At 45.5% G+C, this 27,352-nt stretch overlaps 1 protein-coding gene across 1 annotated transcript in view; it reads right to left on the minus strand.

The window, feature by feature from the left end:
- The window catches only part of EP300 (E1A binding protein p300), a 62,364-nt gene extending 51,056 nt beyond the window's left edge, over nt 1-11,308 (minus strand). The window contains exon 1 of the mRNA XM_035551706.2: nt 10,236-11,308. Within this exon, the coding sequence (XP_035407599.1) occupies nt 10,236-10,329 (94 nt within the window). The 5' untranslated portion in view covers nt 10,330-11,308. The remainder of the gene's footprint in view (nt 1-10,235) is intronic.
- Between the last annotated feature and the right edge of the window lie 16,044 nt (nt 11,309-27,352).

A 27,352-nucleotide genomic window follows, 5' to 3' on the forward strand; every position in this document is an offset into this window, starting at 1 on the left:
GCACACTAAACACACTTGCCATCTTTTTCATTAAGGACACACAGGAAGATTTCTAAGAAAGCAAAGCTTCTTAGTGGGAAGCGGAAGGAAACAGATTAGCATTGCAAAGGTTTGTCTACCTGATTCGCAGTCCCTAGAGATCACGGGGTATAACCACATACCAAGAGCTGGGATAGAACAGAACGCCATTAACTGACCCAAGAGCTCATCAGAAACATCCGGTAGTAAGCGTTGAAACTAGATTTTGATCTCAGAATAGTGACACAGATTCCACATTATGCTATTAATGGTATTTTAGTGTATTTCTTTCCACATGTGACAAGATGAAACAGGCTGCTCCTGCCAGGTAAGATCACAAGGAAAGAGACCGAAGGTACCTCCATAAGACAACATGCAAGTAGGTAATAGGAAAGCGTTAACCTGAGGTGGTCTCAGTATGCAAAGGCATGCAACACTTCCCCTTAGGAACCATACCACCAGTGAACCTTTACACAAGTCTATTCTGTAGCCCAGAAACTGGCTCAGCTCGCCATAACTGCATCAAATCTGTCATGAGAAGAAGGTGGGTCAGGAGACAGCGGATGGAGCAGGTCTTTCAATGGCAGTCCAGTCAGACTGGATCAACCAACTGGAACTTCACCCTGAACTGCAAGGAAGCCACCACAAAAACTGGTGCGTTAGCTTTCTGTGTCTACTGTGAATTCTTTTCTCAGTTTTGGACCCTACAAACATCTGCCTTCTTAGTAACTTGCCTTTGATGGTGCCTGATCTGCAAGATGCAAGGAGACCGCTGGCCTGGGTTAGAAACACCAGCAAAGCCTTGAAATCAGTACAGATTCAGAGAGGGCAATCAAAACCCTTAAGTGATTAAGAAATCAGTGCCCTATCAAGCAATCAGATTTCAGATGAGTCACAAAATGCGTATTTCAAGCTAGTTTTACTGCAAGAGCTTCTGGTGGCCCCAGTGCTAACCGTTGTCAAAGCACGCAAGGCAAGGTAGAGATTTCCGACAAAAATGCTTACAATGCAGGGAGAATATTATCCAATACTGACTAACTAGCAAAGAAATTCACACGTGGGTTTCAAATTGCACACGCTAGTTTCTCTTGCATGCTTTCTAGCCTCATAGTTTTCTCATTTCTGGCTTAAGACAGACTTTTATTCCCCTTTCGGAACAAAACAGGCATTGCTATTAAAATGAAGATTACCTGGTTCTAACAAACAGAAAGCTAACATTATTCATTGCAGCCTAAGAGCTTGCTTATGTGCTACAATATAGCCCAGAAGACTTCACTCTCATGTGCACTGCGTGATCAGCCAGGAAACTGAAGAATTGGAGGAGTCGGTGTATCTGAAGAAACAGCATCATGTGTGAACAGCAGTGCCTGGAGAACCCTTCATGTCGGTCATGTAAGAAAGACGAGAGCTTACTCCTGCGCTTACCTCGGTGCTGAGCTTATCGGTAGGTGTGAGACTTCCAGTTCCTGTCCCTGCACCTCTTACGTTCTATTCTGAACACAGACACGGCAAGTTAGAAAGCTGCTGAACAGCCACCTTTCTGCACAAGTGTTTCTGGGCTCCAGAAACGTATCAGTGGGTCAAATTAAACCACAGTCGCTAAGTGCACAATGAAATAAGGGGATGAGGCTTAATACAGGACGCTGAATACAACGGATGCATGTGACAGGGTCAACAGGAGCTGCAGGTGATGCTGGACTACACAGAAAACGCGATACCTTCGCTGTGCTTTCAGACAGAGCTCAACAACAAGCTGCTGAGCTCAGCATCTTCCCCACATGGTGACATCAAAGCTATCCAGGATCGAACAGGATTTAGATGTTAACATAGAAAGTGCCCAGAGGATACCACCAATACCCCAGAGTAACCAGCTACTCAGGTCTGCAGTCAAGCACCGGCATTACAGGCCCTAAAATACCCTTTAAAAAAAAAAAAAAAAGGCAGACCAGGACAAGGAGCCACATCCACACAAGACAACTCTCAGGCATCCATGAAAACACGGGAGCAAAGGTGAAGCGCAGATACGTAACAAAGTGCTACTAAAAGAAAATCATCAATTCCCACGGCATCAGCAATGGCAGAAAATGAAGCTAGTCATGTTCAGGCAACTGCAGTGGGGAAAAACATGCTAAGAAAGAGGCAAAATCTCTCAAGATTCCTACCAAGTGGGCGTGAGAGAGTTTTGCTGTATTTTGGAGAACAGATTTACTCTTACGATTAAAGCCCTTTAAAGAGGAGGCTTTTCACATAGATGCTCTGTGAAGCCACAATTACCCAACGGTAACAAGAACTCTGCCAAGCCATTTTCCCTACCTGAAACTGTACAGTTAGTTTAATTAATCTATTAGCTCGATGCAAGACAAACGAGGAAACAGTCAGGCACCAGCCACAGAAATTTAAGGTCTAGATTCACTGCTTCCACAACCCTAGGACATCAGCCCCCGTATAAGCCTGATCACCACTCGCTGCTGAAGTGGAGGTGTGACGCAGGCCTTCTCAGTTGCTCTTGCATAAGCAGGAGTGAATTCTTATTCCGCATTACGGCGCTCCGGTAACAAGGTCTTCGGCATCAGACTATTTTTAATTCTGTTCTCTGCAAGAAAGTGGGGAAGCACTGCCTCCTCCTTCCTTCCTGTTAATCCAGAGAAGACCTGAATTTGCTCACCACATCAAGAAACTTGATAACTTGAAGACAGACCACAAACAATACTAGCAGAAAATACAGCTGAAAACGGAGGCACGCTACTCATTCTGAGAGGGAGCTCAGAACCCCTGGAAGACAGCAGATGCAAAGGCACAAAACACGTTTGCAAATCATGCTCGCACACAACTTCAGGCATAGATCTTTAAAAACAGCCTGTTGATCTAATTCCTCATCTCAAATGCACGTGATTTCATTATTAGTTCTAACAACCGAGTACAAACATAAGAATTCTGCAAGCATAAAAAAGTCACTCTAAAGAAGCAGCCACTTATTGCTCAACTTCTAACAAAGGCTATTGGAGGACCGCACTCGTCCTTCATTTTTTTGAAGCTATCCTGATCTCTACTCAAACACCGCGTCAAACACATCAATTCCTTCTTAAGGAGAAAGTCCCATTTTTGCTCAGGAACATAATCTGCAAGTTTAACTCATACCAAGCTCGTATCAACAGAAAGACCAATTTGCGTTGACTCTGGATAAAGTGGGTTTTGCCACTTCAGAAGCAAACTGCATTTATAACAAACTTTTCTTTTTCATTCAAAGTTCTTTAAGAAGTACTAAAGAGAGATACAGATGACTGCAGTTCACCGCTGAAAAAAAGTGAGAAGATTTATGATACCAAAATATGGATTTCGTTCTAGGAAAATGGAAGGAGTACAATCATACGGAAGAGACATTACTTAAGGTGGAAGTTCTTCCTGCAAAGCCTATTCACACTTTTACGTAACACAACGGTCCTAGTCTCGCTGCCACTGATGACCCGAACAAGATGAAGTTTTGACATTGTAATTCCAAGATGCTGAAGTCACACAGTCAATCATTTACTTGTGAACATGTTATTTGCATAAATTTCATTGTGCTGCCCTTAACTTTAAAGCCTCTCAATTGGGGTTCTTATTCCCAAGAGTATCCTGCCTTGGGACGCCGCTGACATTCCCCCAAGACCACATTAAGTTACCTTCTGTTGGTCTGTGAGAGTACTAAGTAGTAAGAATGGGATTTCAGTTGGGAGACTGATAAATGATGGACCACAGAAGTCCAGAAAGCTAAAAGTCTAAAAGCTAAAAGCTAGAAGTCCAGAAAGCTAAAAGCTTATTGATCTGCAGATTTTGGAAGTTGCTGGTTTGCTTCACTAGCGGGCAAAAAAATGGGTGCACACAGATAGGAAGGGAACACAGATGTGTGCCCACACAGACCAAATCAATTTCGGAAGCAATTACAGATCAGTTTCAAGAAAAGAATGAAGCTCACTTCACTGTCAAGTTAACACCAACTTCGAAATAACGCATACTGCGTATACGATCCCAAAAAGCAAAGTGAGTTTTCTGAATACTACTGACTTGAGTTCCTTCAACATCACTCCTGAGTAAAACCAGAAAAGCAATATTAAATTATCTATATAGAAGTCAGTAGATCAGACTACATCTTGAACCGGTAGCCCACCAGAGCTCCTAAAATGACATCCAGGAATACATAAAAGGCAGTTTAGCTTCAGCAAGCCGTAGCCAGCATCTTGCCAGAATTTTACTTATGTGAGCTCTAACATTAGATTCTTTTTGTTCATTAACACAGTAAGAGTACATTTTAAGAGAGATTATCTATTCACTTGTTTCTGGGAGTTCCACAAAGCAAGAACCAGTAAGTCATTTGTCTTAGGAATGTCTCTGTAGAAGAATCACCATGCCTCTCCTGGCCCTCATGCCTCCGCAAGCAGACAGACACGATTCCAAATTCGACTTGCTTCTTATGGAGATGCAGGAATAGGCGCAGTGCAGAGCTGTTTTGCACCATCAATTGAAAGAGAGCAACAAGCTTCTCCACCTCATATTACAATCACCAATAACAGAAAATCACCTGCACAGCTTCTGAAGATCCTGTACCCAACTTTTACTTTTCTCTGTGAAAATCCAGGCTTAGACCACAATTTCATACCCACGCTTTCCTGTAAGCACAGCTGACAGCCAACTAAGCCACGAGTTACTTAGGACTGGAGCACAGAATTTAACATTTCTTTTTCTAATACTCTTCAAAAAGGTTCTGTAAGTAAGCATGCATGAAGATGAAAATAACACGTCAGGTTTTCACAGAACTTTAAACCCATTCACACACCAATCCATTTTAAGGAAACTTGTTGATATTTAGGAGGAGAACAAAACCAGTTTGTCAGATACATCACTTACCAGCCAGGGAGAGGATTTCTGTGAATTGCCCTAGATGGAGTTGTACTTGAAACCCTACAAATTCAATGTAACTACAGATGTTTTGTCAGTGGGTACAACCACATGCAGGGACAGATGTATCTTACTTCAGCCTGCTGCTACAGTTTAAGCAGAGAAAGAAAATCCAAATCCTTGGAGGCAGGTGTGCACTGTTTATCTGTCAGTGAAAACTGCGCAGCAAAACTACTCCATTTGTCAAATCTAAGGGACTCCTGGCCAAACCGCCTCAGAGGGGGCACTAGTTAGGGCAATGAGAACGGTTAAAGTAATGTCATTACAGTGTTAGAACAAGCATAGGAAGCTGCTTTAGCAGGAACAGCCTAAGTGACACACTGAGGTGACACTGGAGAAAAAATAAAAATCCAGCAGCCTATGAAGAAGATGGAAAAAATACCCAGTAAATCACACCAAATTAAAATTTAGTAACAAAGTCACCGTGTCAAAGTTATAAAGGTACAAGAAAACTATTTCCACAGCAAAAGCTCTGCCAGGATCTCAAGAAATTCACATTCTCAAAAAGCATACATCAAGCCCTCGACTCCACTACACCCTCCCCAGACAAATATTGCTTGTTTTGCAAATACAGAACTGACCTATACTAAATCCTAATGCTGCTCTGGAAATGTTGGGAAGTGATGCAAAAATCAGTATTTTTTGTTTTGTGCTGTTTGTGTTTTTTGTTGGTTGAATCTAGGATTTCTATTCCCAAATCTAGGATTTGTATTCCCAAATTCAGCAACAAAGCTCTTCCCTGCAATATCAAACTTGCAAATTTGTGTTTTTAGCTCGCAACTCTAAACTCATTTTCTAGTCTCAAAGGTTTTTATATGTAAGTAAGCTCTCAAAATTCAGTTTTGCATCACAGTATGCATGGTCCCTGAGCTGCAGTGGTATTTCTTTACAAGTAGACGTACCTTTCTAACCCTGCGCAAAGGAAGTACATACCTATGTCCGACACGCACAACCCGCTCAAAGTGGTGAAAGAAACAGAAGTGTAGCAATTTGGAGGTCTAGAAGGTTCAAAAGCCTGCAAGCTTTTCTTTTAGAAGTTACTCAGCACCATGAGAATGATCAGTTTGCAAGGTATTTGAAACATCTTATTCCAAATAAGATGTTCCTTGGACAACCTAGGAAACACCAAGGCAGAGATACCCATTTGCCATAACTGGCAAATGCAGTATCTGCTATTGGCTTAGAAGTTAAATCTACTGCAACACCTGATTTACAGTATGCCATCCTACAAGCCCTACTTTAATGCATCTTACGTGATAACGATACTTGGAAAAAAGTTTAACCCCAGCTCTCAACAAGAAGGGATAGAAATATTTAACTGACGGCTGCAAATTGAATGTGGCCAACAACGTGTCTCAAACATTATAGTCAGAAAACAGACTTGTAAGAAGTCTTTGAAAGACGTATATACAAACTCTAAGAAAAAAACTTCCTAACAGACTGAAAACAGAGTTGAAAACCTTGTAAGTGCCTCTGGAAAAAGCAGTGAGACAAGATTAAGATTCATTTCAAGCAAAGAAGCAGCCTGACAACACTTGGAACAAACGACAGATGAGAATCAGCCAAAAATTGTACCACTTCAGATAAGATTAAAAAAAAAACACAAGATTTAGAACTTTGATGTAAAAAAAGAGTAAAGTTTTAAAGCTCAAAATTAGTGCCAAAAAAAAAAAAAAAGAACATGCAAGGTTTCTATAAGATGGGTACTGGAACAGAGACTGGAGATGTGCTATTACTCAGAAAAACACAACTTTTGGACACGGTAAACTGAAGGAACTTAAGGCACATACCGCAAACAGAGTGATCTCTGATATCACACACGTATCAACTAACTAATTGTAGGAAAAGTGACTTCCAATATTAGGGTAAACCAGAAACACTAAGCACTTAAAATCCTATTTTAGGATCTAGCAACCAAAAGACATGATACCACACAGCCATGCTAGAGCACAGAGTATATCCCAGCTTTATTCCTTGATCAAAGAACAGCTCAGAATCCACAGCCCAAAAAGTTTTCCTAGTCTGCAGAATACAGGTTATTTCTAAGGCTGGGGGGGGATGAAGACGATTCATAAAAGAAGTCGTAAAAGACGACTAAACTCGCCCCTACCAGCACACGTGGGTCTACACGAACCACGTAGGAATCTGTATGCAGCAATTTCAGCCCACCTGCATCACTGCAGGAAAAATTGAGGGGCTCGGAAATAAAATGCCCAAAATAAAATCACTGGTTTAAAGTATCCAGCTAAAAACGTATCTTTAGGAAAGGCTTCCGCTCACTTACTCAAGGAGATAATTTTCCAGGATGCGCTGAAATTATTCTGTTATAGTGACAGAAAAACTAGCATATACAATGAATTTGCTCATACAACGGTTAAAAAAAAAAAAAGGCTTCTGAAGCTGGACGCAACATACCAAAACAGTGTTTCCATTTCTATCAATACTTACATCCATATCACCACGCTAGTACAGGAAAGCTGCTAGCACAGGGTCACAAATTCTCGTCCTATACTAAGGATACTGTACCAATAAAAGGTGACCCTACTGTAAAGCTGTAATGGTCTTAATAGCTGAACAAAATGTATGTATAACCATTCTTTTTTCAACTAATTGAGTTTAGTATATTCCAAACCCAGAACATCAGTATCGTATCATCCAGGTCTACAGTGAAAACGTGGGTGAATTAGAGACTCAACTTCGTGTCCAGTGTAAATACTCCTAACACCTACAAGTTTGGGAATACGTTAACTAAAGCCAGTCATTACTTTTAGGTATCTAACAAGCTAAAACAGTATTTCACGGTAAGAACTTAGTCAAAAAGTTAACAGCAAGAGAAACACACAGAGATCCGCTACATACATGTGCTGGGAAAAGTTTCCTTAACTTTGCAAGCTTCTTACCTCTCTCCCCCTCCACATTGATAGTGTGAATCTAACACTAAGTTTAAAAAGATCGCCGCAGAAACTACATCAGCACCACATTTCTGATTTCCTATAATTAGCTCAGGAGGGGGGGGGGACAATACCAGTTCTCTAGTGTGAAAGTTGCTCACGCTATTTCAAAGCGAATTTAAAGAGCAGATAGGTTAAAAATGTAAACTTCAAAGCTGTTTCCCACAACAGTAGAAGCGAGAGAAAAATCAGTCATTCAAGCAGCAACTGAAAAACGCAACCCTTAAAATACGTTTATTGGTTCGGCAGGTTTTAAATTAGAAAACCAGGTACGTGGAAGTGTCCCAAATGCAGGTAAAGAATTGTCAACAAAGAGTCCTTAAGAGTAAAAATCCTTCAATAGTTTTCTGTAGCATATATGAAGCATTTGCAGCACTACAGACCTCTGCATAGCTACCAGGTGATGACGATCTCAACGACTTCAAAAAGTTTATTCCATTTTGTGTGCTGCCACACCTGAACCTCTCTGAAACTGACCAATAACCCCTAGCGTCTCGCCATTAATATACAAAGTTCATTTATTAAACTGCTCAGCAAGCTAACTATTAAAATAAACTAAATATTCTGTGAAAATCTGCACCTGTTCAACTGAAATAGATTCACATTATCCAAACTTTACCTGATCATAAATGCCTCAACTTTGATATGTCCATTTATCTCAACTAAAACAAGCCTTCAGGTATCGAAACTTCCCTCAAAAACATTTATTTCACCTCCCTAAACAGAACAAGATCACCACTGCCACGGCAAAGTAAAAATGGTTACTACCATTAAGTACTGGTTTCCAAGTGTAGTATAAAAAAAAAAAAACTAGCTCCAGCTAAAGAGCAGCCTCTTCAGCCTTTTTCTGCTCTCTTCGTGGAGACCTGTTGCTATTAAGGAGAGTTGTGTCCTCCACTTGCAACATTATACTGATTCCACTGCCTCTACGTACAATGCTTAAAAAGTTACATACCAACTTTTCAAAACTAATTCGTCATTCACCAAGAACAGAAGGAAAAAACAAGTTTGTGAAGATGATTCCAAGCAGAATCATATCCACTGCTCAAACAAAAACTGGATACTGAAACCTGCTGTCTACTGTCAAGCGACCAGCCATTTTACTTTATTTTTTAAACTCTTCCTTCTTCTTGGCAACTCTCGCTGCAGCAAACAAGGCTGGTGGCATCAGGACACCACCACTCACCAGACTCTGGCAGGAGGAGGCCGCCTCCATCCACACTCTGTAGGCTTAAGAAGATCTAAAGTGAGCCTAAAGAAACTCCTGGGGGACAGGTAACCAAGTACTCTCATAGCAAAATGATAAGAAATGGGCTTCTGCTTCACCAGAAGCACAAAAAAGCTCAACAGCCCTGTGGTACTTGTCTCCCCTCCCAGTACAACCAGCTCAGATTTGCTACTGGTTGGGACACCTACGTTTTCCAACCTCCAGCCTGCCTTCACAGCATCACCAAAGACCTTTGCAGGACTGCAGAGAAGCCCCTTTATCCTCCCAGCCCGTAAGTCTACAGGGGAATTTCAGACATTTCAGTCTCACAGCAAAGAAATGGGAGATGCAAAACGAACTAACTCCATATTGATTCTTAATGCAAATACGTGAAATAACATTTTGTTTCTAAGAAGAGTCTTGAGGAGCCTCACGCCCCAAACTTGCAATCTGGATTTTGCTTTTGGCTCTTTTCCTTGAGTGGATGATCTATTTGAAACATAACATCAAAAAAAAAAAAACACGATTTTTGGATATTTTTCTGCAAAGAAGAGTAATAAGAATTGTGAAAATAAATCAAATAACCAGGCTGAATGTGAGAGGGGGGAAAAAACAGCAGAGAAAAGTCTCATTTCTGAACAAGTTGTGAAAAAAACTTGTATATATGCAAAATAAGAAACGAGACGTGTACCTGTGTACGTACAAGCGTACACACAAATTCAACAATAAAGTGTACGAAACCGTCATCTTTAATTCCAGTGCAGAAAGACGAAATAGTGCTAAAGGCATAGGCTTCGCAAGGAGCTCTGTAATAACTATTGTGAAAGACACGAAAATGACAAACTGTTATCTACAATTGATCAAAAGCACAATAAACTGACCAGCTTTGCCTTCCAACACTTCCAAAAAAAAAAAAATAGGAGGCAGAAACATCCGAACGCCCTCGCATGCCATGCGAATAGGTTCAAACGGGGCTGGAAGGGGTGAAAACCCCCGAGAAAGGCCGAAGGCAGGCACAAGTTTGGCTTCTGCCAAAGGGAGGGGGAAGATTTGGGCAGGAAAGGGGAGAGAAGGGCAGCAATTGTGGCATCCAGAGGCTGAGGGCCTGGGCCCCCGAGACTGACCTGTGCCGTCGCTGGCGGACACGGAGAGCGCCGGTGAGGAGAGTTTAGGCCGCTTGGCTGAAGGCGGGCCCGGCTCCACCACATTCTCGGCCATTTTTAATTCTTTTTTAGACAATCACTCCGAGCAGAGAGACGGGGGGGGGGGAGCCCCAAAACCTTCACCTTCTTCTCGGGCCCCGGGTCAGCTGAAGAACAACAATACCGACGAGAGGGAGCGAGGAGGATCCGGCGGAGGAGGGGGGGGCCAAGTTCCCCTTTTTCTGCCCCTCGGGCTCCGGGAGGGCGGCAGCGGAGAAGCGGGGCGAAGGTGGGAGCGGCGGGGGCAGAGGCCTCTTCCCCCAGGCGAGAGGGCTGAGCGGAGATGGGAAGAGCCCCCGCCAAAAAAAAAAAAAAATTAAAATTAAAAAAAAAGAAGAGAGAGGCTGGTGGTTTGATTTTTTTTTCCCTTCTTCCCTCGGTGAAATTAATCCCGGCTGTTGTGCTGCTGGTGCTTCCTCGCCGCCGCCACCATCATCATCTTCATCCTTCGGGGGGTCTCCTCCTCCTGCTGCCTCCTCACCGCCGCCATCAGCCTCTTCCTCCTCGGCGCCGTCCTCCTCCTCCTCATCGCCACAAGGAGGCGGGCGAAGGAGGGGAGAGGAGGAGGAAAAAAGAAAAAAAGCTCACCGTCCTCTAGCAGCAGCTCCTTCCCCCTCCGACACCACCCTGCAAAAAAATACCCACCGCCAGCGACGGGGCCGGGGGGGAGGCGGCGGGGCGAGAGGCCGAGCGGGCGCGGGGTCCCCAGCTCCACTCGCTTCTTCCTCGCCAGTCGCTAATGGCTGCAGAAAGGGGAGCCGTAAGGATGAGGAGGGTGAGGATAAGTCCCAGGAGTCTCCGCTTCACATCTTGTTGTGCAGGGAAGGAGGAGGGGTTGTTGTCCTGGTGGAGGCAGCACCGATCGCGGGATGGGAAGGTGGGGGGCGGGTTCCAACACCCCTCTCTGCCCCCCCCTCCCCTCCCTTCTCCTCTCCTTTCCCCTTCCTCTCGCTCTCAGTAGCGGACTGCCCCCCCCTCGGGCGCAGGAGGCACAGGGGCCGATCCCACGGCGGCGGCGGCAGGAGGAGGAGGAGGAGGAGGAAGGAGCCGGCCCCTCCCCCCCTCGCTGCCTACCTTCCCCCCTCCCGGGATGGTGGCGAGCCCCGGCGGCTCGGCTCCGCTCCCCAACGGGGGCAGCGGGGAGAAGCCTCCCCCGCCTCGGCCGCCTGCCGGCTGCGGCGGGGGACCCGCACCTCGCCTCGGCGGGGCCGGGGAAGGAAAGCCAAGAGGTTGGTGGCTGGGGGTAGGGGGGGAAGGCTCAGCGACCCCTCGGAAAGGAAGAGCCGGGAGGGGGGTAAAATTTAAAATAATAAAATGAAAAATTAAAAAAAAATTTAAAAAAAAATGGGGAAAAAATTCCGCCGGGGGAGGAGGAGGAGGAGGGCGGGGGCCTGGCCGCGGGGTGGGTTAAATGGCCGGCGGGGGGGGTGGGGCGGGCAGCGCGGGGGCCGAGCGCAGGCTCCCTACTGCCCCTGCCTGGCGCTCGGCGGCGGCCGCTGCTGCTGCTGGGGCGTGTGGCGGAGCGGGGGGACGGCGAGAAGCCGGGGGAGGAGGGAGGGGAAGAGAAAAGAAAAATAAAAATTAAGAAAAAACAAAAAAATCAGAAAAAGGGGAGAAAAAGAGAGAGAGAAAAAAAATAAAAATAAAGAGAGGGGTAGCGGGCGCCTGGGCTCCGCGCTCCGCCGCCCGCCCCCGGCCGGGCCCTGTCTCTGTGCGCTGCCCCCCCCGGCTCGCCCCGTCCGGCGCGGCCCGCGGCTGTGGCTCCTCCGCGCGTCGCTCGCACACAAACAAAATGGCGGCTGTTGTTTCTTCGCTCTCCCGAGCCCTCGGAGGGAAGCGAGCGGCGGCGGCGGCGGCCGGAAATGAGCCAAGAGAGGGGGGGGGGGGAAGGGGGCGGGGCCCGGAGCGGGGGGCGGGGCCCGGCGGGCGCTGGCGCACACAATGGAACGCGGGGAGCGAGGGGAGGGGGGGAGCCGCCCAGCCGGCGTCACGAGACCGCTCCCGGCCAATCAGCGCCCGGCGTTTGCGGAGCGCTTCCGCAAACTGCGCGGGCCCCGCCTCTTAAAGGGGAAGCGCTCCCCCCAAAAAATCCCACCTCCGTCGTCCTCCTCCCGCCCGCGCGGGGCCGGCGGGGGCCGCGGGGCGGCCGGGGGCGAGGGGCTGGGCGCCCTGCCGTGAGGTGGGCGGAGGGCACGGGCTGCGCTGTGCCTGTACCTGCGCCCGCTGGGAGCCATGGCAGCCCTTAGGGCAGGGCCCCCGCCTTCCTTCAGCGCCCACGCTCAGAGCCAGGTCCTCTGCAGCCCTGGAAGCGGATCTGGGGAGAACCCGTCCCCAAACAGCACATGAAGTACCTCACAAGCACCACACCAATACCTCACGACGCGAAAAAATTAGTACAGATTTACAGCCCTTCAAGTGTTCCCCAGCAGCTCCCTCACGTACTCGCTCCCGCACTGGAGCTTCCCGTGTTTGGGCTTTATTTTGAGCAACGCTGGTGTTGCTTCCCCACCCCGAAACAAAAGGGAGAACGCAGACAGGGCTACGCTCAAACCACACCGGCAGCACGTAGAGGTTCGGCGTGTCTTGGCCTTCCCCAAGAGTCCCGAAGCCACGGGCAGCGCCCAAATGTACGCGCTTGAAGGGAGAGGTGGAGGAAGCCTTGCAAGAGCAAGTGATAGGAAAAGAGTCTGGAGGCCAGAAAGTTTGTTGGTCCCAGAACTAAAGCAGCTGGGGTTAACAGCGACCTAACAGCATAGCCTTAGAGACCACGTTACCACCTTCATACATTTTCTTGCCTCTTATTGCTGCTAAATTCCCAGAAATATTCTAGTTACAGAGGTCTTGTATTACCTCAATTTATTTTGTCAGATTGACTATTTCCTTTGCTTGTGAAGCGCTTTATTTTTTTTTAAACTACAGCTGAGTCTAATTTTAAACTTTTTTAAAGTCTCCTTAGAATTAAAAGTTGACTGAAATAAGTCTATATAAGGTTTTCAGACTCTCTAGAGGCCCTTAATCCGTACTTCTGTAAGGAATTAGTGCCAGCTTTATTAAGATACCAAGGTGCACATAAACACCTAAATGCTTTTAAAAGTCTAGCCATTGCTAAACAACAAGTTCCGAGCAAAGCAATGTTTCAAATAAGAGTTTCGTGACACTAGTTCCTATCTAGACGCTTGCTCCTACCAATAGCTGCATGTGTGCTTAGTTTTATATCGCACATAGTTCCACTGAAATCTCACCATACTTCTTGCTGTAGTAAAGCTAAGCACATGTGTGCTTGCTGGATCACAGCCTGAGATAAAAGTTAAGAAACTGGGTAGTTATTTGCTACTCCAGAGAGTGTCGTATGGATTAGTTAGTTAAGCACTAGAGGAAGCTGAGAGAAAACCAAAATAAAGTCCTTTCTTTTGTGTGTGACATCTCCTCTACTCTACCTTAGAACAACTTCAGAAAAGCGTACACCCTTGGTGAATGCTACCAAACCAGCACATACACTTTTAACATGAATTATATTAACCAATACGCTAGCAAATCTATACCTCTGGTATACAAGCTTCACAACCAGGAGAATTCTTTACTTGTTATAAAGTCATTTTCAGTTAGCTTTCTGCATTAGGGACTGAAGTATATGGAAAATAAATAGAAGAGAATCAGCATGAGATCCTACTTGTATTTTTTTTTTCTGAAAGAAAATAAAAACACTAAGATAAGGAAAGACAAGAAAACAACTCAATAAAAAAAGGATTAAAATAAATTTAGGAAAACTTCATCTGTTCATTTTTCTAAAAACATGGCAGTTTTCTTAAACAAACCTCAATACATACACACACAACCAACTGTTGTTAAATGTCACCTGCCAAAATGATAACATTTAAAATTACTGGAAAACAATAATAAAACATAAACTTTCCTAAAATAATAATAATAATAATTAAAAAAAAACAAACAAACATAGATCTACATGAATAAAACCAGGAAAGAAATAAGCTATGAAAAAGAAAACAAAGCTATTTACCCAAGGACAACTACTTCTTCTTCTTCTTACCTCTGCTTCCCCATCCCTACACTAAGGATAGTTGTATTTATCCCTTGAAAAATAATACCCAGAAGAATTAATTAGCTCATTATTGCCAGTAATTATAGTGGTTGTTATGTGCTATGAGATAACTGGATGAAAGTACCATAAGTCTGATTAAAATAAGAACCCGCTCAGGAAAGCAATAAGGAGAGGAATGCGAGGCCTTGAACTTTTATCATGGGATCTTGTTTGGCCTTAGTTGGTAGTTGCTGAAAATTGTAAGCATGCCCAGCTGTTTTGAGGGCTACGGGAACAAGATAACATCCCCTCGCACTGCGGGAGGCAGCGTAGTGCGCAGAACTGCATGTCCCAACATCACCAGCACACAGCATCTTTCCCACCCGTGGGGGCTTGGGGTGCTCATGTCTTCTCATCCCTGTTCCTTACTGCACTTTTGAGGTGTTTTAGTTTTTTCCTGAGCTCCCCATGACCGATGCCTGTGTCTGGCAGGTAATTTGTCCTGTCCCTCAGCTGCCTCCTACCACTACAGGTCTTTGCTCATGCCACACCTCTCCTGGGGGGGGCAGGGAGGAATGACCCCTGCTTCCAATGAAGGAGAGGAGCTGCATGTGGAGGGTCCCTCTTGGTGCAGGTTGGAGGGGCAAGGAAATGATTTAGGGCTGCAATTTTTGCAAATAATGCCAGGGTGCAGCAATATTTCTGGAAAGCAAGAGCCAGCTGTGCCTGAGTGGAGAGCGTTGCTCAGTGCAGTGTCAACGTTGAAACCCAGCGGCATTTTGATACGAGACAAATTTTATTAAAACCATAAGAAGTAACCATTCAATAGCTGGTTCTTGCAGCTAGTGTATACATAAAAGAAAGGGCTGGCTAGCTGACAACGAGCAAAATGCTTGCAGTCCTCAGCCCCAGAAACGCAGGCTTCCTTAGTCACACAGCTTTCAATAGCTGCAAACACGGAGTTATGTTGCTAAATATTAAAGGCTCAGCTGTTTACCAGAAGAATGTTTCCTCCCCGAAACACATGTTTTTGCTTAAAAGAAGTTCTCCAAAACACTTCATTTCATTAGGAAAAGCAACATTATGGTCCTAACAAACATGCCATACCGTCCCCCCTCGCAAGAGCGAAAAGAAAAAGCAGACAGCGCTAACCACTGGGTTTAGCGGAGGGGCGGAGGTAGGCTCTGTGTAGGAAACACTGCAGCTTGAGAGCTGGTGATTTAGAGATGATCTCACACTCTGAAATGTATTTATCTTTATGCATTGTTTTCATATTCTGTTCCATGTCAAAGGCACAAACGTAAAATAGCACCAGGAGACCTGCATGCTGTCCCACCGTTGGCAAATCACCTTCTTTCACTCCCGAGGCTCAGCTCTCTCCAACAGGGGGGTGATGCTTCCCCTCTTACATAAAACACATCAGGATCATTAAATAAAAATCTAGGTGCCACTGTTTCTGTGAGACTGCTCTTTCTTGTCTTCCTAATGAAATCACACTGAAATTAATGCATTTACATCAGCAGTTGATTAATCCCAGAATATTACAGGGACAAAAGCAAGAGGTTCTAGAGTGAAAACGTAATATTTTTAATTAAGAGCCCTTGAACTTTCCATGTGCTTTGAGCTCGTAGAGGGTGAAGTGGTGGCAAATTTCTGACTATATTTACAATGATGTACTGAAAATGATCATTGTGCAGTGAAGCTCAAGCTAATATGGGAAATCGGCGCTGAAAGAATTACAGTTATAGTAATGAACCAGAGGAAGCACACTGTTACATTCCTCTTACTTCTTTTGACTCTGGTATCCAATGGGAAAGTTCTTGATAAGCTTATTGTACTGCAGAAGGTATAAACAGTGTGTTTTGAAATCTGCTGAGCTTAAAACCAAAACTTTTTTTTGTTTGCTCCCAAATTGTCCCACAGATACAAATTCTCTGTCCACATGTGCTTATAAAGGACAAAATACAATTATTTCTGTTACACCTTTCCTTTCTTGGCTGTTTTTTGTTTTTGTTTTTTAAGTGGTCCTTTCCTTAATTCATTTTTTTTTATGTGCGACAATATTCTTCTATATGCTGAACTGCGATGTATTGTTTGATGCTTGCAATCAAAATGTAAAGAAGGAAAAGGAACATTTTTCTGATTTATCAGTTTTTATGCTTTGAGATATAAAGTGATTCTTTCAATGAGGTCAGGAAGGCATTTACTCTTCAAAAGAGAAATGTACTGAATAGAAGGTTTTTCAGTATAGAGGGTATCGGCCTTCAGACGGAGCTAACGGGACCATACATGGGATAATACACTGAGCCCGTGTATGGGATAATACACGGAGCTAATCAACACAGTCTGAGCTGTTTTTACAGTTGCCATGGGAAAAAAAAAATCCACAGGAAATATAGGTCTTTTTTTCTTTTTTCTTTTTTTTCCTTCTCTTTTTTCTTTTTCTTTTTTTTTTTCCTTTTTTTTCTTTTCTTATTTTTTATAAAGTGGTCTTGTACTTTCTTGGCTTTTTGGCTTCCCAAAAAAGGCAATGCCTTCATGCTTTCTTTCCACACGCAGCCAAAAGTCAATAATTAACCACAAACACCAAAAGCCAGGTGACTCTAATGCAACACCTCTGTGTAAAACAATAGGGTTAGTCATCAGTTCCTTACTTTCCTAATTTATTTGGCTTTATCACTTGTCTTCCCAGAAGGTCCGTCTTGAATCCTCACGTTTCAACATCTGTGAATTTTTTTTTCTCTTGTTCTCTCCTTGCAGCGATGCCGACGTCAGGTGGCCTTGGGCTTTCTGTTATCACTAAGCCAAACTGTTAGCATCCTCTGACCTTCTCACACAAGAGACATGGGAGCCTCAGAAAAAGGGATCAGACCCTGATGTTGTTATGCTATAGTGGACACCATGTGGTAGGCGCCATGTGGTGGACACCAGCAGCCCGTGTGTGGGATGTCAGTGGACGTGAAGAAATATAAGCATTGAAGATAGGAAGTCTTAGTGATTCTGAGAGAAGAAAAATTGCCCTAAATCATGTCCCACAGCAAATCTCAGCAAACTTCTTGATGTGGTTTTCAGCATACAAAGATGAAGTATTTTGTCTTTCACTGTAACTGAAGAAACATGCAGGTGACATTGGGGGGAATGTAGAGGGCTTTTCCTGGTGATCAAGAAAAGTAATTTGAAGGTTGATGTTACTACTCAATTGTCAATATTTATATGATTGCCAATTTGCTGCTGTTTAAGAACCAGCTCCAAGGAAATAAAGTGTGAAGTGTGATGCACAACCATCACAAAATGCTGGGAAGTTCAGTTTAGCCTTCCACCACCTCACACATTGTAAGCAGGGAATAAATGCTTTGGACAAGCATGTGGGCGCCATAAAATTAACCGGGTCTTAGTCGCTGTGCATTGGGGCGGTGGGTGCCAGGAGCCATCCCGGCACATTTAGTCCCTTGCAGGAAAATCCTTTTAAAATTGTTTTGGCTGAGGTAGGTGCCTGCCTCTTTGCAGAGGAGCTGATGGGAGGGGAGGTGCAGGTGTGCCGGGATGAGGCCCACGCCAGGCCCGTTCCCGTGCAGAGGGGCTGAGCCAAGGGCTGAGGCCTCAGGGTGAAGGGCGCGCAGCTCCCTTCTGGGTGTTTTAATTAAAAGATGGGGAGGAAGTCCAAGAAAATGCCTAAAATGGCTTGAGTCCTTCCTCCCGATCTGGAAATGGATGTCGGCAGTGATTCCAGCCCAGCCACCAAACCCCTCCCTCCCCGGGGCTGCATGGCTCCTGATGCGGCGCCTGTGAACAGCCCGCGCTGGAAGCGGCGAAGCGGCTGCGGCTCATATGCCAAAAACGCACGGGCGGTGCGTGGCTGAGGCGGCGGCTGTCTGCGCTGACGGCAATCCGTCATGTCCCTGTCCCAGCGCCTGGCCTGGGAAGGAGTGATTAAAATCTGACAGGGACCAGTCCTGGTTATGAGCAGAAGGACGATTTTAAAAGAGGCTTCCGTGAGCCTGGAAACAAAGACCAGTTAAATCCTGCCAACGACTTAAATTGGCTTCAAACCAGGCCTCTAACAGCTTTCCCAGTTAAAATAAATAAATAAATAAGTCGCTTGTTTATAATTTTTTAAGCCAGTACAAAGTTTGGGCTATATCGTCTGGCCTCCTCACAAAGCTGACAGATAGCAATGTCCATAACAAATGCGATTAACTAACTGCACGGTTGGGAAAACTGCGACCCACAGTCACGGCGTGATGGCTTCTGCCATCACGGTGTGACGGGTCCAGGGCAGCTGACCCAGCTTTGAAGGCATCAGCCCTGATTCCTTCTCTCTCTGTTTGCTCCCATTCTGCGCCACGCATGGGGCCTCAGCCCTTCTGCTCAAAATTTCCAACTGCTCGGCTACAGATAGCCCGTGGAGAGCCTTTTGGTGGGACTTCAGCTGCTGCACTCCTTCCAGCACCCAGCTGTCTTGCATGAAGTCCATCAAGACTTGCCATGCATGCGGTACCTACCCCATTGGTCCCTAAGGACTTCAAAACAGAGCTCTGCATGCTTGCAAGGGAAGGCTAAGGGAGAATAAATCACCAGGGGCCCAGGATACCCTGTCCTCTCCTCAGTGCGCTGTGGAGAAAGATGTTCTCGAAAAGTTCGACCGCTTTCAAGACAAAGCCCTCCACAGCCCTCATGCAGCAGTGCAACAGGGGATCTTTGGGGGATGCTGGAGACCAAACCTGCTGGGAGATTACTTCATTCGCAGAGTGTGTGGAGACTTGAGAGCTGCAGAGCTGAGCTGCCTGCATGGGCCTCACCCAAATTAACTGCTGCTCTCAGGTTTGTGACCTCTATTCGATAGGGTAGACCTGCCTTGCATATTCCTTGCAGATTTGATTAACAAGGATGAGCAGATGAAGGCACACCTGAGTAAAGATATCGCTAAAATAGTTCATTAGTTTTACTAAGCTAGTTGGATGTGGACCAATGAAATCATCACACCAAGATCATGATTAAGATTGAATTAGTAAATCAATAGTTTCAAATGATCTGATCGCCAAATTATATATCAGCCTATCAAAGTGATTTGCGAAGTTGTCACTGGAGACATCACTCAGATTTAATCTCATCTAGGGACACTTCAAGAAGGAGGCTGAGTCACTTTCCAGTGGATGCAGTGACCCTGCCATCGAAGAATGTAGGCTGGGGAGGGTACAGGCACTGGGGAGATGTGGCCTCCACTCCTGCTTGGATTCTTTGCCAAGACGCACAACCCACGTCATGCAGTAATCTTACTTTAGCTCTGTTTTGTGAAGTAACGAGACAGGTATCTCCACAGTGCCTTTCCTTTAATGACTCTTCCTTAAACTTTAGGCTTATTTTTGAACTTCGTTTTGTTGGGTGAAGCACTGGAGGCTTCCTCTGGGTGCTCAGCTTGGAGTCTGATGTGGTCCCTTATCAGCCCATGTATCATGAGGAGAGCCTTCGCTCAAGTCCAGTTGGTATTCCTCTGCATGGGTTACCCATGCAGGACAGAGACACAATGCCGGTGTTTTTGTTTTGGGGAATGGATGATACTGAGAACAGTATTTTCCACATCACTATCTTTTGCATAGATGTAATTTCTATTACTGTCAGTCTCAGGTTCAAGCTATATGGCTGGTGTAAGCCCTGGTGTTTGACCAATAAAGTTTTCTCAGGATCAGCCCTAGACTGGGCCTGTTTTCTTGCTGCAAATGCCAGTACAGGCAAAGTTCAAAATGTCTTTGAATTCCCAGCTGATGGAGGCTCCAGGCTTGCGAGTAATGCAGAGAAGGCTTTTCACATTTCTTTGTCACTAATGTGAGTTGTAGTGCACCTAAGGCAAAATAGGGGCCTTCAAAATAAAAAGTAAAAAAATAAAAATGTAAAATAAAAGATGCCTTGGTTCCCTTTTTGCAGAGACAGCACAAATCAGGAGGCGAGCTCTCCACAGTGCTCTGGTAGAAAGCAATTTCCTGATTTAGGGTGATATGTAGCTAAGGATTTTGACTGATCTCATCTATATGTATATTCAGTCTTTCCAAGATGTTATTAGTAAGCATACCCCAAATTTGAATGTCTTATTTTATTGTATAAAGCCTCATTTATATTATTTTTCCGGACACTTATCTGTGTTACATGCAGCCTGATACAGCTTCGGGTCATCTGCGGATTTAACAAACCTCATCTTTCTTCCATCAGGCAGCTAATTTATATTAAACCAGTGAGCAGTCCTGTACCTAGGCCAGATCCCGGCTGCCCCTCACTCAGTACAGCCTTTCGTGTTGACAGCGAACCACTGCTAGAGACTGAAATAGTGCAGGGTTTTGCCACCCATCCTCTGCTAGTTTCATCCAATGAGTTTCCCTGCCTGGTTTAGGGGAGCACCACTTGAAACCATGCCAAAGTCCTGCTGCAGTTGAGCTGTGCCACGTCTGGAGCTTCTTTATCCACAGAGCCTGCTCTTCTCTTTTAGATGACAATCCAGTAAGGTTGGCAGGGCCTGCTGTTGACAAACCCAACCTGCCTACCTCACCTTTTGTTGCTCTCCTATAAGTTTACAAGCAAATATTTGTTCCAGATTTATTTTTTTTTCTGAGAGTTGAAGTTAAACTGACTGGTGTGCATTTCCCTTGCCTCCTCTTTTCTTCCCTATTCCATTGAGAGGAACTCCTTTGCCCATTTTTAATCTTTGGGTGCTCTGACATGTCTCCCACAAATTCCCCAAATTAACCACTATGAGATAACGTGAGATAATGTCCATCATTGCTGGATGAAATTCCTCCTGCAGAGTGAATCTGAAAACATTCAGCTCATCCAGGTGCTCTCTAGCCAATTCTTTATTCTGGGCTTACGTCTCAGTCCCTGTGTTAGTTGTCTGCTTGGCAGCAATATTTTCACTGCAGATCGATAATAAAAAAGTATTAAGCACTTTGACTTTATTGACATTATTTATCAATAGTATTTGCTCTTTATTGAGTAGCAGAGCAATACTTTTCTGTAATCATTTTCTTATCATGAACTGAGATGAAGTCCTCTGTGAGCTGTGCCCTATACTGGGTACAGGGGTGGCCATCTCCCCTTTTTTAATTGTTGCATGACATGGGAGGTTGTGTAGCGCCAAGATGGTTCCTTCTGGCCTCTGCCCATTTTTAAATATATTTTCTAAAGTTCTTCTGGGCTTACTCAAACAGAAATTTGAGATGGCAAAGACACGTTATGGCACCGAAGTTGCCTCCCCGGCGCTCATGGTCAGCCCGGGGGACTTGTGGCTCTGCTACAGCCACATCTTTGAAGGGTCCCCTGCAGAGATCTGCAGTCCCCACACATCTGCCCAAATTCTCTTTTGGTGAGGGGACCATCAGGGGGACCCTGCCTGCACAACCTCCTGCCTGTCCCTACACGGCTCCCTGCAAAGGGCAGCCCCAGCCCCCATTTTGGGCCACTCGTGCTCCTCGGTTTGCTGCGGACGCTGGTGCTGCTCTCTGCATCCTTTTGGCAGTCCCGTCGCTATGGCGACTGTATGCAGCTTTACCATCGGTTTGTTGTCCATCTATTTCCATCAGAAGCGATCCTGCAGCTTTTATGTTTTTTACCGATTTTAACTCAAATTGCTAGTAGGTGGTTTTGAATTTAAGAAGGAAGCGATGCACTGCAGAGACAAACTTTCAGAAGCCTTTGTGGTCTGCGGTTGCGTTCATTAATTTTTTAATGATTACAAGAGACTTTTCATCAATTTTGTCTCAAGTTTGTGTCATTGTCACAGTGCCCCTTACAGAACATCAGGGAGAGAGAGAGAGACAAATCTCTTTGCCCCTTGGGATGGATGCAGATAACACCAAATTGCTCATCATCACCTGGTGGCAGGTGGCAGCACGAGGACCAGTCCTGTTCCCTGATTCCTGAAGGACACACGGCACCTGCCGTGCACCCCAGGACAGGAGACCACGAGGGTCTGCAGCTTTCTGCCATTTTGGCCTCAGTGTTTGGAGCCGACCTGGGGGTGGCTGGGGGAGATCCTCCCCTGATGTTCCCCAGCTGAGCTGGGGGGTAAAAGGAGAGAAGAAACAAAAAGGGTGAAGCCTCAGAGCGTGCGCATGGTAACTCCACTCGTCTTTGTTCCCCTGCAGGTGCTTATTCACCACGGAGCGACATTTCAAACCCTACAGTAGCTCCTCACAGCTAAGTTCATGCTCTTACCTGCCAGCTCTTGGCATTTACGATCTGATGACTATTTTAACAAAGGATCATAAATTGCATCCGAATCCTTCTTCGCCTGTCCCTGACGAGGGTTTCTGCCTCTTGCAGAGAGGTTTTCCTCCTGCCTTCTGCATGTTCCTCCAGCTGCTCACTGACCCCAGCCATGGCACTGGCACTACCCTTCACACACCCACAAATATTCCTTCTTTCCAGCACATTAGGAGGTGAAGAGCTGTTGAACTCTGACAAATCTTAGTAATTCTTGTATATTTGCTGCGTTTAACAGTTAAACAGTATGTTTAACAGTGTTTGTTTTCAAAGACAGTGAAATACCTCTGTGTACATTTGCTGCATTTCCAGCTTTCGCATCCAGGTGCAGACATGAGAAAAGCTGTTGGGCTGAAGACTCAGGGTTTTCCCTGTAAGCCTGAGATTTACAATGAGCAAATCTTGTCCGTCAGCATGTAGTTTAATAAGAGCTACCAGGTGACTAAAAACGGAAACGAACAAATGTGAAATCAAGAGAAATTATCTGGGAGAAAAACTGAACTCTGTTCAGAATGCTTTCAAATATAGAAAATAAGGCTTATGGGGGAGCCATATGTATTTTTAGCTGTGTTTAGAGTTCATTTGCTCTGGACAGTCAAAATAAACAACTTTCTTTTTGGATTTCCTAACATTTTCATTGGCAGAGGAGGGCACAATGCTTTTGGATGTGGTCTTCTGGAACACGGTGGAATTCTTAAATAAAAGTGCTTAAAAGGCAAAGGGTTTCCTAGGCACTGCAACAGCAGGTTTCAAGAAACCTTTCGATTTTCTGGACAAAACCAAAACATCGGGAACCCGTTTGCTGGAATCCATGTGTAAAGGACTTCTGTGTTCACCTAACCCTCACAGTGAAAAAGAAATGAAATCCTGAAATGGCACAGCAACTCTCAGATGAAAAGAAACCTCCTTAAGTTACTATACAGCACAAATACGAGTGTGGAAAACCTGGCCAGATGCCTGGGATAAACAGGCCTGGTCTAAAATGCTTGGGCCGATCTCGCCCCACACATCAGGGGCTCCTCTGAGTCGAGGGATATCTGTAGGTGCTTTGAAAATGTGAATGTGGGCCAGCCCTTGGCCTGAGGTTTGCAGGGAGCAGGGCCTGATACTTGGCTTCTCTAAACAAGAAAGCTCAACAGTGATGAGAAGTCTCCTCCCTGTCCCAGTGGCACGGCTTTGGCTTTTGTGAGGCTGTTCCTGCAAGCGCTGAGCATGCTCACGTTGGCTCAGACATTATTAAAAATCCTTTCCAAGAGTCTGGCTGACTGTACACACCAGTGACAAGGCTGCTAGCATCAGAGGAAATCCCAACTTTTGTTTGGAAGAATGTAAACAACGGCTGTTCACAAAAGGGCTGCTTCATTCAGCATCCAGGAAACAAAAAAATAAAACAACCAAAAACCAGCTCCCAGGCCATTGCTCCACCACTGGCTTCTGCTCAGCACCATCCTGCTCCTCAGCCAAGGGGCTGAAGGCTGTTTAGGGACTAACAATAGGGCTCTTTGGGAAAAAAAACATAGGTTAAAATGCAGCATTTCACATAAAAATACATGCATGCAGGGTTAGATGTCCTCTTAGCATGAAGCCAGCCCCTGTTCCCATTCAGCAGAGCTCTGAGCATCGTTTTCATTTTTCCTCTTTATAGCAAAGTCTTTGTGAAAAAACAAAAGTTGTAAGTGGACACAGAGTTTTGTGAGTTCCCAGAGATTTGGGATATTTGAAGGGCAGTAAATATGAGAAGTGTTGAAGTCACTGCTTTTTGGGCAGCGTTGCAATCCAGGATGCCATACTGGAAGTACCAACCCACCCACGATCCTGGGGCAGAGCTCAGCACGTTGGCTCAGCACTGCCCTTGTCCTCCACTACAGAGAAAAAGAGTCAGTTTGAAAATCCCTGTTTATACTTTATTTTCTTCTGAAGGAATTGAAAGAAAAGCAGTTGAATTCAGGACAAAACAATGCATTATCACATTGCTGATTTTTTTTTCCTTTCTTCTTACAAATAGCCCATCTCCAACTATAAAAACAACAAGCTTCTGCTCACCCACCTTTGCTTAAGGACCCAGTTTTAAACTGCTACCATCCCGTCTGCCATTCCACACCAAAACACCATTTCATCGGGCTGAGACACAGCTGGCAGGACACCCAGAAGAGGACAGTGATAGCTGTGGATGGGGCTGGCCCTGTGGCTGTTACTAATCCCAGCTGTCACAGCACAGTGGTGGCACGAAGCTGTCCTGGGGACAGGTGGGTGCTGTGCAGGAGGAGGACACGTCTCCCATCCACACTGTTTGGCAACACCCGTGTGAAGCAGGGAAATAAGTTCATGTGCATATAGCTGCTGGTGGGAGACCTCTGTGATGAGCATGTTTGGTCCCTTACTGTGCCGTTTCTGGGGTCACTTTTGGGATCAGGACATAGCAGGGATAAACTGGGATGTTGCAGTCTGGTCCTTGAGCAAATCTCTTGGCTCAGCTCCTCTGAAACACTCTGTGGACATTTTAAACCCAGTGTGGACAGCACTTGAACAGCTTTCCAAACTTTCTGGGATTTTGAGGTGCCTCTCAAGCTCAACCCTACCCTCACAGCAACCCCATGGTCTTTGTTTTTGTGCTTTGCTGAGTAAGGCTACCCCCACATCCCATATTACTCACGTTTATTTCCTTTAAGGTCTTTGAATGCCTCTGTGTCTCTCAGGAATGGCAGTTTTCAACAGTGGCAAATGCTGCTGTCACAAAATTGCACAGGCTGTGTGACCTGGAGCTCCCCTAGAGAGCCAGGAGACCTTCCAGCCTATTCAGAGTTCGTACATCCTATGGGGCTGTTGCCATCTAATAAGTCCTTGGCTATATCCCATGGTGCCAGCCAGGCTCAGAACATCGTGGCAGAGCCACGGGAAGAGCAAAGCACTGGTGACTCTGCATTACCTTTGCTGCTGATGCCAGCAGGGCGATGGGAGAGGCAGCAGCGAAGGTATTGGGAGGGCACCCGGTCACTGCCGCGGCAGCCGCCTGGGGTTGTGACAGCTCCAGAGTGACTCAGCCCGGACCGGTGTTGGCTGCTGAGACACCGAGCCCTGGAACTGTTTTGTTGTCTTGAATGTTTCCCGGGACACGCACCTTTGCAAAGTGTCTCACTTTGTGTTTGCACTGGTAGTAAAACCATGAGCCTTCTCCCAGTCCCAGCACCCGTCCTGGGAAAAGAGTAGGCACAGCCCATCTTGCAAGAACAGGCAAAGTACTTTCACTTGCTGAAGGAAAAAAAAAAAAAAAAGAAAAAAAAAAGATAAGAGGAAGTGAATAATTTAAAGCAGCAGGATCCAGAGAGAGTTCCTGTATTACAGAAATTCCTGAATCATCTCCCGTCGTGGTACGGGGGTTGCAAATGCCCTGGGGAGAACAGGGAAATCCTTCCATGCAAGGGGGAGCATACACCGATGGCAAAATGAGTAATCTGGACTTCGCTAACTGCTTGCTGTGTTTTTATCAGAAAGGGCTCCTTGCTCAGAGCTGAAAAATGCCTGCCACTGGGCTGACTTTTCCTAGTGATCTTTCCAGAGGCCCCAAGGACTGACAAGTCCAGGCTCTGACCTGCTGTAAGTTGAGGTTATTCCTATGGAGATGACCTCAGAATCACAGAATCATCTAGGTTGGAAAAGACCTTCAAGATCACCAAGTCCAATCATCTTCTGCTGAGAACATTCATCACCATATGCTTTAAGATATTTGGTTGCCTATAATGTTGGTAGATTCGCTAATTTTCCAAGGCGTTTGGCACACAGGTACCTGGAAGACTTTATCGGAGCATTTTGGTTGCCTCTACAGCTCTAAAATATGTCCCACGGCATCGCCTCGGTCACCCACTCTAAAAAACTGATGAGCAGTTAGGAAGTGCAGTGATCTCAGTGCTCCTATGCCCTTCACAATGGCCTTGGTACAGTACCAAGAGGGGCACCAGGCTATGGGGCTCCCACGCCTCCATCACATTCATGGGCTGGCGACCTGCTTTCCAGCCATGGTCTTCTCCAACCAGGAGGAGAAACCCTTCTGATAAGCCTCACTTGAGATGCACGATGCAGCACATCTTCTTTGAGCTAGGGCTCCAACACTCCACGGACTCGAGCAGACATCTTCTTGGTGACGCTTTCACATTTCCTCTCAGTATGATGAAAGACTGGAAGTTCAATTTATCAAAAATACAGAGAAAAAATTTTGATTTCATCCCCTCACTCCAGGAGCTGGGACCTTGGTACGGATGGGTAGTGCCTCTCTGTTCAACCAGCACCGGAGGGGAGAAAGCAAGGAAAAGCCCCTGGTTTCTTCACAAACCAAAGACAGAAATCGTTCCATGCCCCTGCTCCTACCCACAACTCGAGGAGCATTGAGGCCTCTGAGCTTTTTTTGCAAATGTCAAACACGCTTCCCTGCTATGGAATTAGCAAAAGAAAAATGGGCATTAAATTCTGTGCAACTAACACCAGGATGCAGCAGTGCTGCGAGTGAAAACCCCAGAGAACACAAAACACTGCTACCGTTGTACTACAAGGCTTTGAATTTTTTTTCCCTACCCCTCTGGTGCCTGATGTTCCTGCAATTAATTCAGTCTGTGTTTCTGACAGTGCATGAGGAGAAGGAGGGGATGGGTATAGAGCATAAAGCAAATTGATTTTTGGTTTTCCTTACATCCAAACAGCACAATTTGTTAAAAGAGGAGCTTACACTTGAGACCCAGCATAAATCTCTCTTACATTC

The sequence above is a fragment of the Cygnus atratus genome, chromosome 1, assembly GCF_013377495.2.
Source record: "Cygnus atratus isolate AKBS03 ecotype Queensland, Australia chromosome 1, CAtr_DNAZoo_HiC_assembly, whole genome shotgun sequence".
Lineage (NCBI taxonomy): Eukaryota > Metazoa > Chordata > Aves > Anseriformes > Anatidae > Cygnus > Cygnus atratus.